This window comes from Cynara cardunculus (assembly GCF_001531365.2).
Source record: "Cynara cardunculus var. scolymus isolate 2C chromosome LG 8, CcrdV1, whole genome shotgun sequence".
Taxonomy (NCBI): domain Eukaryota; kingdom Viridiplantae; phylum Streptophyta; class Magnoliopsida; order Asterales; family Asteraceae; genus Cynara; species Cynara cardunculus.
This window is the reverse complement of record NC_037535.1, coordinates 25353819-25373166: the sequence shown is the minus strand read 5'-3', so window position 1 is coordinate 25373166 and position 19348 is coordinate 25353819. Positions and strand designations below refer to the sequence as shown.

Below are 19348 nucleotides of genomic sequence, written 5' to 3'. Positions count from 1 at the left end.
AAATCGACAGATGAAGGTGGTTTGCACAGTTTACACAAATGAGGGCGGTTTTCATATGATCACTCCTCTATATATATATATATATATATATATATATGTGTGTGTGTGTGTGTGTGTGTGTGTGTGTGTATTAGTCTTGATGTCTGGCAAGCGGCTTTAATTTCTTAACCTAACTCGGTGAGAAATGACTATATTACCCATGACGGGATATATAACACTTGTCGTTCAAACGAGAACAATAACTATTTAAGAAAACAAGAAAAAGTTATAATGTACAAAATCACATAACGTCAAAAAAATGGAAGTGGACGACTTTTTATCAACCTATATGATTTTGTACGTCGACTTTTTATCAACCTATATGATTTTGTACGTGGATATATGTATATTGTGTGTGTGAATCATGTATGATTTTGTACATGAATATATATATATATATATATATATATATATATATATATATCAATCATGTATGATTTTGTACATTAACGATTTTTTTTTTGTTTTCTTAATTAGTTAGCGTTCTCGTTTGAACCTGACCCTATATGTATCTATCTATGGTGGGTGGGTGTGTGTGTGTATGATTGAATTGATGTGGTGATGGAAATGCATGGTGCAGGTGGGTAGCTGAAGAAGACACCATAATCAACTTCCCAACAGTAAGAATGAAGAAGAAGATGCCAATCTGGGTGAAAAGAGATGTACATCAATGATGTTATGATTGACCATATAGGTAACATCATATCCATCGACCCACATGCATCTATGCCGGAAGATTGAATTTTCATTTCATTTCATGGGCCCTTTTGTCTAACTAAAGACAAAAATCGAAGAACCATATATACGCATGTGCATGGGTGCATGCATGGCCATCGTCATCACATGATCATATGATGTTGAAATATTTGTCCCATCTTCCAACTTCGATAATTCATTACACACTACACATGCATGCATACATGTTAAATAATAAATCGGATGCATGCATGTATGGATGGAATCAGCTAGTATATATGAACCCTTTAATTATGTGAACTTAATTAATTAGGGTTAATCTTGCATAGTAATTAGGGGTTTTTGTTAATTACCTAGAAATCAGAGGTAGCTAGCTAGTAATGTATGATGTTTTTGTTTAATTATCGCATACTTTACATGTATAAAGAATGTAGATAGATTTATCTATCTGCAAGGATTTAGTATTTAAGAAGACACATTGTTTGTTGAATCTGCTAAATTTGTTGAAAAGAGAATGCAACTGGCAATTCTCGAGCTGGTTTATATTACCATTCAATCTCGAGAGCATTATATATGAGAAACAAATCAGGTATTTGAACACCCAAAACCATCGGTGCTAGCTTGTCATGGAATTAACACTACATAACAAAGACTTCATTGACGGATTTTTCCAACAGTAATTACTGACAAATTTGGGGTGGATCACCGACGAATTATCGATAGATTTCTCCTTCGGTGATTGAAAATCCACCGGTAATTACGATCGCGGGCCATACTTTCGACGGTGATAAAATCTGTTGGTGATGGTTTCTTCCAGCAAGAAAAGACGAATTTTTCCGTCGGTGAAACCTCTTTATTTTGCAGTGTAAGACCATTTAAACAATTGAAGAAACTTCAGACGTATGAGGGTTCGAGTGTATACATTATTCTTATTTTTTAAAAGTATATAATATTTATATACAACAAATAGAACAGATAAACTTACACATCCTTCTCATCTTTGATAAAGTTTGAACCTTTGACCTCCTAGAAGGTCAATGACTCGCATACCGTTAGGTCAAAGGCCTTTTGATGGCATACTTGGAGGGTTGCTAGTTACAAACACAAACATCTTATGGTGTTTACCACAATCGACAACTGTCAAATATTGTCGTATTTATTTTAAAAAACCACTAATTTTCAAATAAAAGATAAATTATGATGACAAATAAAGTGTGGTTTTTTAATTTAGTTTATGTTTTTAATGTAAGCAGAAATGATTATGTTTTTTGAGACATTAGTTGGCCCATTTAAAAGGCAAATCACTATTAGGATTAATGCTTGATCAAAACTTTGATATGGATTGATGGGGTTATGTGTCATAAACCTACAAGTGTCCCCCCCAATTCATAGTACAAGTTATGTCTTTTCCAATTTAGACATAATTAAAGCTTTGTTTTATGAAAATTTAAGGGTAAATTAGATAAAAATGTAACATACTTTAACTTGATTTTTATTTTGGGTAATGTATTTTTAAAACTTTTATTTTGGTACTTAAAATGTAAACTTTTGAACATTGAAGTACCCAGATAACCGGTTGAATACTAATTTTAGATTAAAAAAATTCATGTCACTAATCACGTCAATAAATAATATTGAGTTGGATATTACATCACTTGCCACATCAGCATGATAACCGGTTAATGTTTCAATTAGTTATCCGGGTACTTAAATGTTTAAAACTTTACATCTTAGGTATCAAAATGGAAGTTTTGAAAGTATGCTGCCTAAAATATGAATCAAGTTAAAGTACGTTACTTTTTCATGCAATTGTCCTATCGAAAATGATTAAGTGGTTCCTTTTGTAAAAACAAAAATAAAATGAGATGTATATTATTTATTTTTGTATTTGTAGAAGAAGTATCGTGTGAGAATAACAGTTAATGTGAAGAACATAAGAAGTGATTTGAATCATTGATTATTTTCAATCTCATCCTCATCTTATGAATCGTGCTTCTCACGGGAATTGATCTGGTGCATCTCATTAGTGTTGATCATCAATTATGATTGATCCAATAGTGAATATCACTTCTTACCATTTTCACCATAACTTCCATTCTCATCGGAACCCAACCATGTATTTGTTTTCATCTCATTTCTAACCAATAAATTTTCTTTTATATCGGTCTTAAAAGTAATTATAATGTTCTTATAGCCTCTGGCATGCAGCTCAATTGGCAAAAGGGTGAGACGACTTTGTCCAAATATCCAAGATAGATCCCCGTTCGATCCCAGGCTTCCCGCTAGCCTTAATCACAAAGTGAGCGAAAAAACTCTCAGATTAATGTCCTTAGAAACTGGTTCCATGTGGGTGCGTTTGGTGCGCAGACAGGACTGGACAGGACAGGACGAGACAGGACAGGACAGGACAACTGTTCAGCGTTTGGTAAGACAGGACATGACAGAACTGGTTAAATTGACCAATTTACCCCCCAGTGAGCTGTTTAGTGTTTTTTCACTACGAAATGCATTCTGGTAACACTGGTCCTACTACCACTACAACCCTAATAAGTACTTCAAAATCAATGTAAACTCTCGAAATAAATCATAATACTTCATTAAAATCCCTAATAAGTACTTCAATTAATCAAGTTTCATAACTAACTAAGTTTTTCATCAATTCCTATTTTATCTAGTTTCATAAGCTATATTTCACACATCATCTGTGCATACAAACCAAGAAAACAGGATAATAGAGACAAAAGGTTTAAACAAAGCGTCCAAACAAACACAAAATACTCTTTGAACGAATGCAAGTCCCCAGTACCATATGCAAGTCACAGTCTCAAACGAATTACACACAAGAAACCGTTTCGCTGTGAATCATGATATGGTCATAAAGCAATAATTATCCATATATACAAAACATGCATACCATCACTCTAGGCCTTGTAGCAGCAAATTAGTCAAATTACACAACCCTAATCTTTCCCCAATTAAGAAATTGCATAAAACCCTATTTAATCCAGTTATCATAAACCTCGTTTCAACATCGTTGAAATAAAGAAAACGAAAGAAACAAAAAACTCACCGGAGTATCGAAAATGATACAACATTCCTGCTTATAAATGCGATTGGTCAAACACAGAAGCAGCAGCAGTGATAGAAGAAGCAGCAGCAGTGATAGAAGAAGCAGCAACAGCGGTGGCCATCGGAAGAAGCAGCATCGGTGGCCATCGGAAGAGAATATGGTGGGAAGGGGACGAAGAGTTGCCGCCAATTGAGTTGAAGGAAGCGATGGAGGAGAAGGGGGGTTAGGTCTTCATGCGATGAGCCGGGTGGGGAAAGGGTAGTCAGGTAAAAAAAGTTGTGTTCCACTTAGTTCTAGGGGGTAAAGGAGAACAAGCGTGTCCCACTCTTGTACTACCTAGTTCTACTTAGTTCTACATTAAGCCACACCAAACGTAGGACAAATCTGTTCTGTCATGTCCTGTCTCACCCTGTCCAGCGTACCAAACACACCCTGTAGGAACGATTAGTATTACCGATAATCAACTTTTTTATCCAAAGTATTTATATGACAATTTTGTTTTAAGAAATAGCAATATAATAACCGGTTGATGTGGCGAGTGATATGGAATCCGGTTAATACTTCAACAAATAATATTGTGTTGGATACCAAATCATTCGTCACATCAGTACGTTAACCGGTTGATGCTTCAACCGGTTACCAGAGTACTTAAATGTTTAAAACTTTACATCTTAGGTACCAAAATAAAAGTTTGAAATTATGTTACCCAAAATAAAATTCAAGTTAAAATATGTTACATTTTCATGCAATTTGCACTTGATTTTATTAGTTAAACTCTTAAATGTTAAATTTGTCATCATTAAGAGATATGTAAAATATTTAATTTTCAATTAAAAATATAACTAAAAAAGTTAAATACTGCATTTATTTCATCATCATCTGTTGTGTTTCTAAACTACTTTACTTTCTACAATTTAACAAACAAATTGGTAAACTTGGGAATCTTAAAACAATACAATAAAATTGATTTTATAGGACGTCAAATAATTTTTAAACTGTTTTAATATACTGTTTTATAAGACTTAGTTTATAGGTTAAAAAAAATAAAGTGTCATATCTAAAGGAGTTCTAATAAATTTATCTGACACCCACGGATGTCTTAACAAATTATTTTTAGAACACTTTTAATACAAAACGTCTTATTAGCTACTTTATACGATACTTTGGGAAATATTTTATAAACCCATTTTTTTACAAAACACTTTTTAAAATAATGTTTTATAAAATAATTAATATGATGTTTCTTGTAAAAATGTCCTAAAAGTCTTACGATGCTAAAAAAAGGTCTTATAGACCTATTACAATGCCTTTAAATAGAACGTTTTATTTATTAGTCCTATAAATTAAGTTTGTGGATGTATGAAAACGGGTTTTTTTGAACCTGACCTCGGGCCTTTCAAACCCGTTTGGGGTTAAAAAAGGGTTCAATCAGACTTAACCAGCCTTTCTTATACCTATTCTTGATCGATTTTTTGGGCCGGGTTTAAACTTGGGCCTACGCCTTTCGGCCCCTGAACTGGGCCTTGGGCTCAATAGACCCGGCTTGTTCGGGTTGTCTTTGGTATTGGGCTTTTTATGCATCTTTAAATATGGTTCAGTTTAAAGGTTGATGGATTGGGCTAAGCCCAATATGAAAACAGGCTTACAGGATCATTATGGGCTTATCTAATTTGGCCCATTAATTATACACAATAACCAACAAAACGACACCGTATAAAACAGCAGAAAAATCCCTTTCAAGTAAAAAATTTCTTCACGAACCACACTCTCAGGTGTCGAGGTTTCTTCTGAACAGACGAACAACATAACCAATATCGCAGAGTTTAATCTGTCTACTTCATAGCTTCAAGGTTTGAATTGGATAAATTATCGATATATTCGCATGTATTGTGTTATAATGAAAAAATTCGTTGTTATTATGGAATTATGTGTTGTTTTCGTCGATACTAGGGTTTGTATTCGATTTGTTTTTGCAAATTTTCCCTTTTTTTTAATGTTTTGTTGCTCATAAGTTAGAGGAAAGTTATGGTGATATGTTATTTATGGAACTTGCGTGGAGATGAATAGATTGCTCTTTGTTTTGGTTGTTGGTAAACGAATGATCGGATTGTTTTGCTATTGAAGGAGTAACAGAGGTGGATTTTAGTTATAAGTGGATTAGATGACTTCTGTTTCTTTTTCATTAGTTGGAGAAGAAACTGAAAGATTATGAGTTTTAGTTTTCATTTGAAGTGAATATTGGTACGATAATTAATATGACAACCAGCAGGTCTACCAATAGTACTTGCTCCTCTACAAAGTTGTTGGAATCAACATCCTTAGTCTTGTTAAATTGATGATAGTACTTATGTTGGGGTAGATACCCATAGAGGGCCTTGAAAGGGGTAATCTAGATGGCAAAATGTTAATTGGTATTATAGCAATGCTCTGCGAGCGCTAACCAGTCACTCCAAGTCTTTATGGTTTGTTGCTTGTTCCCTTCTAACCTTTTCTTTTACCTCTAAGTTTTATATGGATAGTGTGATTATCTCCATCAGTTGACTCTTGAAAATGTCGAAAGTGGCTCTATTATCAAATTCTCAAGTTGTAGACCCATCCTCTCTTCAATTTCATCAATTCTTTCTTGAATCTCATCTGTTGCCTTGTTCAACCTTGCAATAACCTCCTTGATATTTTTCGGATCTTTAGCAATCGTGGTTCTCTCACATTCTATTCTCTCATTGTCAAGGAAGGACTACACTGATACCAGTTGTTAACCATACAATTGAGGCCTTTTGTGTAAGGGGCCAAACTCTCATTGAAGAATTTCTGTATCAGGATTTCTCTGATGATTTACATGTCTTTGGTCTATTATATTTGTAGTAGGATTACATGTTCGGATTAAATTATAAGATTGCTGAAAGGACTTGTAAGCTGTAACCAACTTTCAGCAATAACCCTTTTAACTGAAATCCTCCATATTTCAGCATCTGACATGTTTCTTTACATCCATGTGCTAACTTCTAACATGTCTCCAAAGTAGTGAGTGGGTGAGTGGAATCCATGTTTATACTAGATGTTTTAGAGTCCAAAAGTTGATCCGGATGGATATGGTACAAGGGGATATAATCATATCCACAAGTCCAAACTTTGTGGACTTGTGGCGAAGAAGCTGGTTATGAATGTCATTTAAAGAATATTCCTCGCAAATAGGACAGGAAAAATTTAACAATGGACGATATTAGGTGGATGTAGAAGTTGTTTGATGGGATAGAGGTTAGGATTAGAAATGAGGATATGTGATGTCTGGTTGTGGCAACACTAGTTCAGGTAATAGTTTTTGGGCCTGTTACATGAGCATTTGAATATACTGTTTAAAAAATGATACTTGTAAGAAGAGTTGGCTGTTATGAGAGGTTGGCAAAGATTGACACTGGGTTGAGGTAGTGAAGCAAAATTTGCATGAGTGTAGTATGCCAAAGCTGTTAAACATAGATATGTGTGCATGTGAGGATGCTACTCATGTTCCCAAAACCTAGGATTAGGAATACGATCTGGTTGCAATAGTTATGCAACGATCCCATTTGATTGACTACTTCACTCTGGTTCTGTTGTCATCTTATGTATGGTCTGGTTCTACATGTCGACATCAACCCTAATGAACTTCATAGCAAGAGGAAATTATGTCGGTTTATTTTAAGTCCCTCTGTCTCGCAAAACACCATTTGGCTCCTTAATTAACTATTTTATCCTTTTTATTTATCCCTTTTCATTATTGATTCGGTATTTTTTCCTTTCTCTTTTTTCTATAAAGAGATTCCTTCCTTTTCTCACTTGCTACTCTTCTGACAAATTGATATCATCATATCAGTAAAAATACTCAATGACACAGACTTCATACAAGTATTTTAGCAAATGTAGCAAGTTATCTTGAAGCAGTCATATCATTGACATTATTTACAAGTTCAGAATAAATTGATGTGCGTTTTCTATAAACAAATTGTGATGCCCTTGTTGACATGCTATTATCTTTTATTCGGTCTCTTACTATTTAAGTGACAACAACTATATTGTCAGCTTTTAAACTTGTAGTTTTACTGAATGACATGTTCCGTATGCTCGTGCGCTTTTTTTCCTTTCCTTTAGGTCATATTAAATGGCAGGGAGAAGCCGTTATCCTCGTGAGGCATATGACAACCGGCGTGGGCATCTCCCAGGAGGGCCTCCATCTCTGGGCCATATGTCTCGACCTATGCCACCCCATCCTGCTATGTTGGAGGAAGAACTTGAAATGCAACATCATGAAATCCGCCGCCTTCTGGGTGAAAATAGGAGGTTAGCTGAAGATCGAATCGCTCTGCAGCAAGAGCTGGGTGCCGCCAGAGAGGAACTTAGGCGAATGAATATTGCAATTGCTGATATTCAAGCAGAACAAGAAATACATTCAAGGCAGCTTATCGAAAATGGTTTGAAACTGGAAGCTGATCTTCGTGCCACTGAACCTCTGAAAAATGAGGCTGCACAACTCCATGCTGAAGTCGAGAGGCTAAATTCTTTAAGGCACGATCTATCTGCGCAGGTTCAGATTCTCAAGAGAGACCTTGCAAAGCTGCAAGCTGATAACAAGCAACTTCCAGCTTTAAGAGCAGAGCATGAGGGACTTCACCAGGAGCTTATGCATGCTAGGTTTTTATATACCATCTATCTTGGAAGCTTAAATGCTAAATGCCTAAAGTCTTAACTAATAGAATTTGTTGAGCTAACATTGCCGTACCTTGTAGAGCTGCTATTGATTATGAGAGGAAAGGAGGTATGGAGCTGATGGAACAAAGACAGGCAATGGAGAAGAACTTGGTTTCTATGGCTCGTGAAGTCGAAAAGCTCCGTGCTGAACTTACAAATACTGATGTCAGACCATGGGGTGCTGGTATGTACCATTATATCGTCTTAGTTATGTTTATATTTACTAAAACTACTTGCTTCTTTTGCTGATATTTTGGCAGCCTACCTTACATCGTAATCAATACCCACTTGACCCTTTCTTTTTTTTACTTTTTATTTTTAGAAATGATGGAATAAGATCAATCCATCTGATTGGTTCTATAACTTCATATTTTCAATTTTAATACAAATCAGACATAGTCCAGAACATACATATTATATATATATATATATATATATATATATATATATATATATAGATAGATAGATAGATAGATAGATAGATAGAGAGGGAGAGGGAGAGAGTTTCAAATACAAACCATGGAAATCTTACAAACCATACATGCCAATCTTAACCGTCCATCTAGCCTAATGCATATATGGTTTTATAAATATCTAGATTGGTTTCTAATCTAAAGCAATGATCATAATGGATCCTATCATCTTCCATAAATATCTTGATCATAATGAAATGAACCCTGATCATCCTTCATAAATATCTCAATTGTTTCTTAATATAAACATTGATCAGGGTTTGTATTTGAAACTCCCTTTATATAACCTTGAGTCTACTGTCCAGCACATGAATGAGTACGCAGTGTTAAAATGTCACGTGCCTAAAAGTCTTTGGGTTTTTTTATGATAAGAACTTCCAACTTTGTTATGAGAAGATCCTCTCCTTTATCTGTGTATATGATAAAGATCTGGATATCATGCCACTGATCTTATTATTTTTCTTTTTAGTAAACTGATTCTTCAGTCGATGGCATGGTTTGTGCTATTGGGGATACTTCTATAATTCTATTTGCAACAGTTGGTGTCTCTAGGATTTAAAATGCTGTGGGGATCAGGGTCACCTTTGTATGAACAACTGAGCTGTTGGCGAAACTTTTTTGCAATTGTTGGTCGCTTTAGGATTTGAAATGCTCTGTGGATCAGGGTCACCCTTGTATGAACAACTGATCTGTTGTGCCGGAGTTGGATCGTTTTTCAGATTGTCCATTATTCTTTGCAGATGTCATTTACTTTCTACTATGTTTATTTGTTAAGAGAATGGGAAAGCAGCCTAAGCCTTTGAGTTTTGATGAAAGTGGAGGTCAATGTGTTGTGATTTAGACAAGGATTTGATGGCTAATGGGGGCAGAATGTGTCATATTTTGGTACTGAGCTCTTGATTTATTGGTTTGCCACCACAGTAATGCTCTAGCAATCAACTAATAATGTGAACTCAAGCTGATCAATGGAATAGCTAGCCTATCATGGTTATCTGTCTCGGTGCTAGCTAAAAGATTCTTCTGATATTTCTAGAGCCTTTTTTTACTTCTATTTACGATGTTCCAGTAGGTCTTACCTTTGCTGTTATGAGTTTGTGGCCATGTTCCTATTTGGAACAGAAACAATTACTACCGGATGTGGAACAGCATATTTTATCTTTTACTTCATCTCTAGGAGATTTGTCCGACTTTTTCAAGCTCATTGAGTTTTAATTTTGTCATTGTATCTGTTTCCACTTGTTTGAGTTTAATATCACCAGCTATCACATCGTAGAAAATTAAAGCTGATGTTATATATAGTACTTGGGAACACTAATATTTTCTCACGAATCTTTGTTACCTGGTTATTAAGGTGGGTCATATGGGATGAAATTTGGCAATTCAGATGCTCGTTTTCCTCCTGCTTATGGTGATGGATATGGCGTTCACCTGGTATTGCTTGCTATATAACATTCAAAACATATACTTAGCCATTTGATCATGCTCATGGTTTTTACTTGCAATTGCTGGATTGAAGTGTCTCCATTGTTCCTCAGGGTGCTGCTGAAAAGGGTCCACCGTATGGTTCAAGTTCTGCTACCAGGGCTGGGCTTGAGAAATCTCGCATGACTCGTCGTTGAAATGTGGATGGCTTGTGTTCAGCTTTGCAGAAAGGCATATCTTCTAAATTACCTTGGAAATCCATGGCTGAGAGGGTAGAAGTGTATGGTTCTCCTACGTTTGCATTCAAATAAGTAATCCCTTTATTTGAACTCATTGGCTATTTTGACCAAATGCGTTAGGAGTATTGGGTTGCTTTACTCAACTTATGGAGATGACAATCCTCTTGTGTGTCATGATTATAAATCCAGTATTAAGTTACCATGACTTAGATTTTCGAGGCTTTTTGTATTGTCAGCATATGGTTTCATTTTCTTGCTCTTTTATTTATTTTGACCAGCATATGCTTTAACCTATATTATCACATCCTTAAAGCTTACTGGAACAGCGATGCTTTTTTGAAAGGGCTATTGGCAACCTGAAGGCACCACTAGTCATGTGGTCTAGGCCCACCGCTACACAGTCCTAGAATCGACAACTCCCTCCCTGTGGGAGGTTGGCTTGGCCACAAGGGTTTTGCACCCAACGGTAATCGAACCTAGGAATAATAGGAACTGTTCTTATTGATAAAGGAGATTGCCACCGAGCTAAGCACTTGTGGTTGTGGTGCTTCATTACTACTATTGAATCTACCATTTTTTTCCCTAACCGGAGAATGGAAATTGGAAGTACCAGTTGATGGATTGGGGTTGAAAACCAGTTGGAGAATTCTATTGACCCAAGACCGCTATGTAGACCAGAATGTGTTTTAGTACCGAGCTTTTATGTTGCAGGCTCTGGAAGAAAAGGTTCATTATAAGTTGGAGAGTGTAGTATCATAGGTTGTAGAATTTAGACGACTTTTTACCAAAAACACAGGTTTCCGCATAATATATATATATATATATATATATATATATATATATATATATATAATGGCCATAGCAGCTTGCAGATCTTAGGATTTCATATACCCTTTTTTAATCTCAACAGATAATGTGCATTGTGTCCCTATACAATCTTCCTTTTATCAAAGCTGTTTAGGGTACTGGTCTAGAGGGAAGATGGAGTCAGTTACACAGAAGCATTTGGCATGCATTGGTTCCCAAGGACGACGATGACTTGGAGCTCTCAGAGATTATCACTGTCCACTGATGTATCTTTTAAGTTTTATGATGGATTCACTTTTGTTTATTCATATGAGATATTTCTTTCAAAGAGATATGGGGTGAACTCTGTCTTTTTGACAGATGCGGTGCTATCTAGGATGGCTGATGAGCCTGGGCACAAGGGATTTATAGTCTGGTAGGCATCTCTTTACTAAAGCTTGAGTATATATCTACATTTTGTTAGTAGCATTTTTAGAGCACTAGGGTCTTGAGATGACATTTGAGTCGGAGGCTCATGACAATTGTTGTCAGCATAACACAATTGTCAAAGATGACCTGAAGTCACATGAGACCTTAAGTCCGAAGTTCATGGAAGTAGAGCTAATCCATGCCAATAAGCCTCCGTTTTGCATATCTTAGCTCGCAGCCGGTCAATGTCAATCTGGAGAAGAAACATGTTCCAAACATGGTTATGCTTGGTAGGATGCAAGCTCTTGGCTCTCCGTGTTTTTGATGTACACAAGTTCATGCTACAATGAGTCGCTTTTGGGTTTTCATGTATGGATGTATAATGAGTGTCGACAACCGGAGAGGGTGATTGAGGTGTATGTCTCCAGTAAAGTCTTTATTGGCTTGATGAGCTTTGTTGCTTTCTCGGTTTGTAGTGGAGAAACTATTGAGTTCAAATGGAGAGCTTTTGCAAGACTGCCTCAAGAATATGAAGAGTTACTATCGTTCATGAAGAGTTTGACATCTCCTATTGATCTATCTGCAGCCATTTAGACAACGGTTGTGCAGTCTCCGTGCGTTTTTTGTGTTGCCGCGATCTTCTGCTTCTTATTTCATCATCTAATAATACTGTAATATGGTTCAGTAGTCAGACATCCTTGCCACCATCCGATCCAAGACAAGTTGCTCATTTTGCATTGTCTCATTGTCTGGCTAGCTCGAAGGATGAATGACATGCCATTTGACGTGGGGCTGATCTCTCGTAAGTACTTTATGATAGGCAAGTTTTCTGTCTCAGTTTTGTGGGTAAAATTGGTTCCTTAAATTTTTATGAATATATATTGAGCTACAGATACATATTTACTTGATGTACTTAGATTAATGTTGATAATAGGTATTTCTTATTTTAGAACTCAGGGACTGTTTGTTAGCAGCTTAACAAGCACAATGGGATTCACAGCTTATTTGGTCAGCTATACATGACTGTTTAGTTAGTGGCTTATGATATAGAAAGTGACTTATTTAGTAAACTTCTAGAGGGGAGCTTTATGCAGAAAGCCAAGTTTTTTCCAAACCCGTCATTCCCAATTAAAAAACATCCTTCTTCCATCTACGGAAAAAACCCTCCCAAACAAAAACTTTCCCCATCTATACAAACAGATTAATCCACACAGACAACTTTATCCATACAGGACTTAATCGAAAACCAACCAAACAGCCCCTGACCTATAGCTATACGTGTCTTTCTGGAAAGATAATATGTACGTTTTGGGGTAGATTTTGAGGTCCAGTGTGCTATTTACTAAATTTTTCTTGCATATTAGTAGAAATGTTTTTTACCCTATTTTACTATATGATTATTGTTATTCAACTCCATTCTCTTCACCCATACTGCTTCGTTTCTCTCTGGGTGTCAGGGTTTCTCTAATGTGGAAATAGATTTTCAACTCATAGTATACAGTGTATGCCTATGCTGAGCAGATTTTCACCTCTCTACTTTATGTCATCTGAACTTTGATCTGGTCTTCAGGTTTGTACTGAGCCTAGATAGATCCTATTAGCCTTGGAATGGGATGTTGGCAAAGAGAGCAGTGATGGAGATGCAATTACGTATATTGTTTGCGCATGCTTTCGGTTTCACATGTTAATTTGGACGTCCCTTAGGATTATCAACAAAATTATATACTGAATTGATCTAAGGTGTCCTTTTTTTATGGCAAGCGTGCCATTGCTGCAAACTGACAAAGATTTCACCCCTTAAGCAGTTCTACCATAAGAGCAGGCATAAAGGATCCAGTAAGTTCTGGGCTTCTGTGATTCTTGTTCATCTTGAGGAGATTCAACAGCTTCATCGTTAGTGCATGAGATTTCACATTGGATATGCGGACACTAGGATATTGAAACGAGATTATTAGGGTGCGTGTGGTACGCAGACTGGAGGGGATGGGCGAGAGTGAGGTAGTTGGGTGAAAGAATTGTGCAAAGTTTTCGGGTTTTAATTTGACATGGGTATTACCAATCTTGTCCTATCTCCCTGATTTTGGTCCCACCAATTTTTGTTCCACCTATTTTGGTAGAACAAAAACCTGAGTTTTTTTTTCTTTCTGATAGCACGACAACGCCACTTCTTGGATCGTTCTGTAGTAGGTTTCTTGCTTTGGATTGGACCTGAGTTATTTATTGTATTCCCTGTGGATAAAGTTTAGATACCTCGGGCTTATGGTTATGGTTTTCGTATGCGTTACATGAAACATATTATGGAGGTTGAAGGAAGAACATGCCTTGGCCCCCGAGATTGAAGAGATCGAATTCCTCCGCGGAACACACGAAACAAAGATATGAACTGGGAAATAATAATGGAAAAGAGATGTTTTCAATTATGGAATACAAGACATCTTTAGGTTCTTGTTCTGTTTTATCTTCATGGAAAGATGGTAAATCAAGCTGGATTAACCCATTAACTAGGACTAGGGCTATTTTTGATTCTTTCAGCAAGACAGAGGGACTATTGATTTTCATATGGCCATAGGTAATTTGTCGAGTTTAAGCCACCCGTTATATGTTTAGGGTTTAGGGTATAGTGCTTAGAGTTACTTTGTATGCTTCTGGAATCAATCTTGGGAAGGACTTGCTTCTTCAATGAAGAATTTTTTTAGTTTCTGTTTAAGTATGTATCCCTCTTTTGCCAACGAGTTACTCTGAGAACTAATTTATGTCATAATTTGGAAGTTCCCGTAGAAATTGTAGTGTCTATGGAGGGGTTGAACAACATTAGGCATGAAACTAGTTTTTGATTCCAATCATGATTCAAAAGCCACCGAAGAACTTTAGTGTCTGTGTTACTTTATGATCCATTATTGATGAACTTTGCACTAGGCTCGCAATCCAGTTTTTTTTATTTGTTTATTTCAAATTTTATTCGTATTTGTACTTTGGTGGGACATTGGAGATTTTCAAACAGTTTTCATATATTGCAAGATGCTATTAACTATTATAACTTAAAAGCATTTTGTTCAAAACTACGTTCCCTCATGATATATCTTTTTTATGTTTTGTAGATGATCGTGGTTCTGGATGCTGGAAATACATTTTCTAATGGTTTGGAAGAGCAAGTTTGATTTTATATTTGATGCAGCGAAATAGGTAAGGTCCTAAACCTGCTACTACAATCAACTAAAGAAACCTTTAGGAGAAAGTTAAATGCATCTAAAGGTGGTCTTCAATATGGTTATATCTCATTTAAAACTAACGGAATTTGGCTTTCTGTATGAAGCTCCCTCCTAAAAGCTTTATCGAATAATCCACTACCAAACAGTCATGTATAATTGACCGAATAAGCTGCGAGTGCCATTGGAGGTGCATTTGATACGTGGACAACACTGGACAGGACTTGTATGGACAGGATCACAGGACTGAATGGGTGAACGAATTGTGGAAGGTTTTCGGGTTTTAATTTGACACGAGTAGTTTCGTCATTTGCCAATCTTGTCCCATCTTCTTAATTCTTGTTCCACCTATTTTGGTTGTCCCACCCGTCCTGTCCTGTCCCGGTCTAATGTCGCGCCAAAAATGGACGATAGGTGTCCTGTCTCACGTATCAAACGCACCCTGAAAGAACCCCGTTGGTGCCCGTTATTGCATGGTGACATTCTGCACGGTTGAATGCTGGGTTTTTTTCATTGTATAAGTGAATATATGCGTTATGGAGTTCCCCAAAGATTGCGACTGAATTTGTAGTTTCTTGGAGGTTCCTTTGGTCAAATGAGTTCATAATTTCATGTTCTTCTTTCTTTGTGCTTGTACATGAGTTTTCATATCAGTTTTGTATTCCCTAGTTGTTCATCGATCTCGAGTGTTTGCAATTATGATTTGTGATATAATTTGACATTCCGTCATGCATGATATGAGTTTTTTTAGTAACGTAAAGGTTTTGCCAGGTGGAAAAAGTTTGTCAAGCGGATGCCTCCCTCCTGTTCTGCTGATTTATTGATCTTTGGACCTCGTTCATGATCCAGAAACGAGTTGTATGAAAAACGATGCAATCGATCTTGGACTGTATTTCTGATCCAGAAACGAACTGTACGGAAAACAATGCAATCGATCCTGGACCGTATTCGTGATCCAGAAAACAACCATAAGAATAACAAATATGATGAAATCAATTTGGGACTCTTGCCCAGGAAAACGACGATGGAAAAACGTTGCAATCTGTCTGGGATCGCAGAATGTGTCCGAAGTTTATATGTGGAGTTTGATAAGTTGGAAATGTGTTCAAAAGCGGCCTTTCTGATCAAGTTCAGAATATGACCAATTTTAGTTAAGGTTCTGAGGGATGTAATGGAAATCTCATCTTTCCGGGTTCTAATCTAGGTGCTGGTAAAGCCCTTATGGCCATGGAGATTCACCTATACGAGAATTGAGGGCATTTGTGGTTGGCTGGGGATTAGTCGGTGTGCATAAGCCAATACCAGCCAGTTCAAACTACCCAAGGTTTGTTGCTAGTTAGCATCGCCAACAACCATGCTATTTTAGAAAGCTTCAACAGTTGTGCTATTCTCTCCTCTCGCATCATTTCTGCATCAGATAATGAGCCCCAACTCGGCGGCTTCTATTAGGAAGGTGGCGCAAAGGATGCCAACTCAAAAGCGGGTCTCAATCTTGGCTCAGGAACTCCCGGATCCTTCTTTCCGCTTTAGGTAACGCGGTCGGCTTGAAATGAGCCTCTACTTCTATTACAGAACTTTCCTTATGGGGATGATCTATACTACTAACTATATATAACTCACTCTATTCCTTTGTAATGAAGGAATTACGTTGACCTTAACTTGACAGATTCATCCAATTGAACCCAAACTCAAAGGAGGACCACAAGCTTGGGTCCCCGGGTATGCGTTAGCGCCCTTGACAAGCACTCCAGAACCCACCAACGCTCGTGAAAACCCTTTTAAAAAAATCAAATACCTAAAAAATATTAAATCAAATATAGTTTGACAAAATACATTATTGAAAATCTCTTGTCAAGACGATCAAAATAACAGCAATATCGAATACCTAAAAAAATTATAAAAGTCATGATATATTCATCGTCTCATTTTTTTAACGAATTCATTTTTTGTTTATGTCATCATCTTTCGTTTATGAAAGGCTGAATAATGTAAATTTTGGGACCATGTTACGTTTAACAGGTAAAGAATGGTCATCGTCATGACAAATGAACAACTAACGTATAATAAAATGTTGTGTGATAATTGATGGGTTTATGGGAGAAGTTTGTATAAGACGATGAATGTTAAATTTTAAATGATAAAAGGGCTTTTCAAATGGTTATTGTATTGGAGAAGGTTTCTAAGAACAAGTTTTTGTTAAAATAAGTTGGTGGAAAGCTGACGTGGTAAAAGTAAAAAGTCTTTTTGAAGACTTATGCATTGTGGATTCTCTTAACTATAGAAGCGAAGAAAGACTTATGCATTGTGGATTCTCTAACTATAGAAGCGAAGTCGGGTTTTTCATAAGCTTAGGTGACTGGAAAAAACTTTCAAAAAAGCTTCATTGTGGATGCTCACTTTAAATAATCAAAGGCGAAAACAAAACCGACAATTACTTTAAATGCATATTAATTTTAATCCGTGCATATTAGTGACGTAGAGTCTCTACGTCCTTGAGCTCAAGCATCGATAATACGAAAAATATTCGAGCTCGTGCCTACTTTGAAAAAGTTATTGAAATTCGAGCCTGGTATCATTTTCTCTTAGTTGAGCTCGAATAAGCTACTACTCGGCTCGGCTCGCTTACGAGATGCACAAAAGAACCAAGTTTTGTTAGGGGATTGGTTAGGATTAGTCTTTCACTGGGTCTTGGATCAAGAATGGTCGCACATTTTTTGACCTCAATGGTTAGTTATAAACCGGCCTGGACACGGATCGGTTGCTTAAAGAACGTTTGTGTTTTTCAAAAGTTTCCAGAAAACAAGAGCAAAATAGATGAATGTTTGAATCTTGTTATCTATTCACGTGTGCATAATCTTCTAACCAACCAAGGTTTCTTATCACCACAATGAAAAAAACTAAAAAAGACTTGGAATCACATTGAAGCATAGATGATTTTGTAACAAGAAGCTTGAGTGATCTTCTCCATTTAGGTACTCTCCACTTCACCGTCATTAAACATTTGATAACGTTAGAGAATTGAATGTCGAAAAGAATTGTAAAGGAGGAGAGAAAAAAAGCCATTTTTTAGTGTTTGTTTTTCTATGTTCCAAGTTACAATTAAGTTTCTATTTTTCCTTTATTGTTCTTAATAATAGGATGAGGTTGCAAATGGGTGATTTAAGTGTTGTCATCATGTGGGATTCGCTCTTTTTTTTTGACAGATTTGGTGAATCAAAATTTCTATACTTGTACATTGGATTTTATTTTTTAAGAAATTTAATATAGATTCTACTATTTGGTGTAATAATTCGTTCCATATGAATGGGAGGTAAGATTCGTTAACTCCTTATAAGTCTTGAGTAATGGGCTATTAATACCTTTGATCGTGGTTTTAAATTGGACTCGAAGTTATTGGACTAATGCGTGCTTTGGGCTTTAGGGCTGTTACAAATGGTATCAGAACTTATCTTTATACCATGGGAATGATGGGCAAACCTCATTGGGTATTATGAGTCCTCGAGAGGGGGTGTTTGTAACATCTTAGGCGGATCCCACGTTACCGATGATAAAGGAGAAAGATTATGGGTAAGTCTGACGAGGATGTTAGAAGCTTAAGTGGAGGAGTTTGTAACAACTCGTCCCACATAAATGGAAGGTGAGAATTGTTAACCCTCTACGAATGTCAATTAATGAGCTACCAATAATTTTTCACTTTTAAGTTGGTCGTTGCTTTGGGTTTTTGAGATGGTGCACTTGGTACATGGATTTTAGATGTAAAAATGATGAATGGAATTAGCTTCCAACAGTTCATCGAATTAGAGATTCGTGCGCGGGAAAAATATTCGCACCAATTTCAAGGTTTTCCACTCAAATTTTGATATGTCGAATTTCATCGAATTCGAAATTCTCTCGTAAAATGAAGTTGCCAATTGAAGAAATTGGATATAGATCATGAACATTTCCGATGCTGGCCTTCAATCGAGAGTTCTTCCTGTATGATCCAAAAAATCCGATAAATAACCGATAGATATATTCGAGTTTGGCATGATGTGATCAAGTGTGGGAAATTGGGATCATCGATCTAAATTATCCCGGTGATTTCTTATGTTTTACACATCGCGTATCAACAATTCCGATATCTTCATGTGCATTCTGCAAACTTGGTAAATCAAAACTCACTGTCTATTGCTCTGATCTGCAAAATCAGCAACTACATTACTGCAAATTTGCTTGTTCGTAATGGTAGCAAATTTGCAGATAATATGGTACATTGATCTGATCTGC

The 19348-nt window shown here is 36.4% G+C and overlaps 2 protein-coding genes across 4 annotated transcripts in view; both read left to right on the top strand.

Moving 5' to 3' along the window:
- LOC112517254 (3-epi-6-deoxocathasterone 23-monooxygenase) overlaps window positions 1-1186 on the top strand; it is a 6543-nt gene extending 5357 nt beyond the window's left edge. Inside the window, exon 7 of the mRNA XM_025124627.1 lies at window positions 620-1186. Coding sequence (XP_024980395.1) covers window positions 620-713 — 94 coding nt within the window. The 3' untranslated portion in view covers window positions 714-1186. The remainder of the gene's footprint in view (window positions 1-619) is intronic.
- A 4394-nt stretch (window positions 1187-5580) lies between these two features.
- LOC112516728 (protein FLX-like 3) lies at window positions 5581-16948 on the top strand. 3 transcript variants are annotated; one of them, XR_003069619.1, is made up of 6 exons: window positions 5581-5655; window positions 7931-8470; window positions 8566-8711; window positions 10352-10431; window positions 10536-10702; window positions 14975-15356. XR_003069619.1 is itself a non-coding variant. In XM_025123932.1 (5 exons), the coding sequence occupies exons 2-4, from the start codon at window positions 7941-7943 to the stop codon at window positions 15010-15012; spliced, it is 714 nt and encodes a 237-aa protein (XP_024979700.1). In that variant the 5' UTR covers window positions 5581-5655; window positions 7931-7940; the 3' UTR covers window positions 15013-15059; window positions 15854-16948. The 3 variants fall into 3 exon arrangements, 2 of the variants coding, with proteins under 2 accessions (XP_024979700.1, XP_024979699.1); XM_025123932.1 differs by lacking the exons at window positions 10352-10431; window positions 10536-10702 and adding an exon at window positions 15854-16948 and having other exon boundaries at window positions 14975-15059; XM_025123931.1 differs by lacking the exon at window positions 14975-15356 and having other exon boundaries at window positions 10536-10895.
- Window positions 16949-19348: the final 2400 nt, after the last annotated feature.

Coding starts and splice junctions, on each gene's coding strand:
- LOC112516728 (XM_025123931.1), top strand. CDS start 7,941: ATGGCAGGGAGAAGCCGTTATCCTCGTGAGGCATATGACAACCGGCGT. Junction 8,471..8,565: donor CAGGAGCTTATGCATGCTAG/GTTTTTATATAC, acceptor CGTACCTTGTAG/AGCTGCTATTGATTATGAGA. Junction 8,712..10,351: donor TGTCAGACCATGGGGTGCTG/GTATGTACCATT, acceptor CTGGTTATTAAG/GTGGGTCATATGGGATGAAA.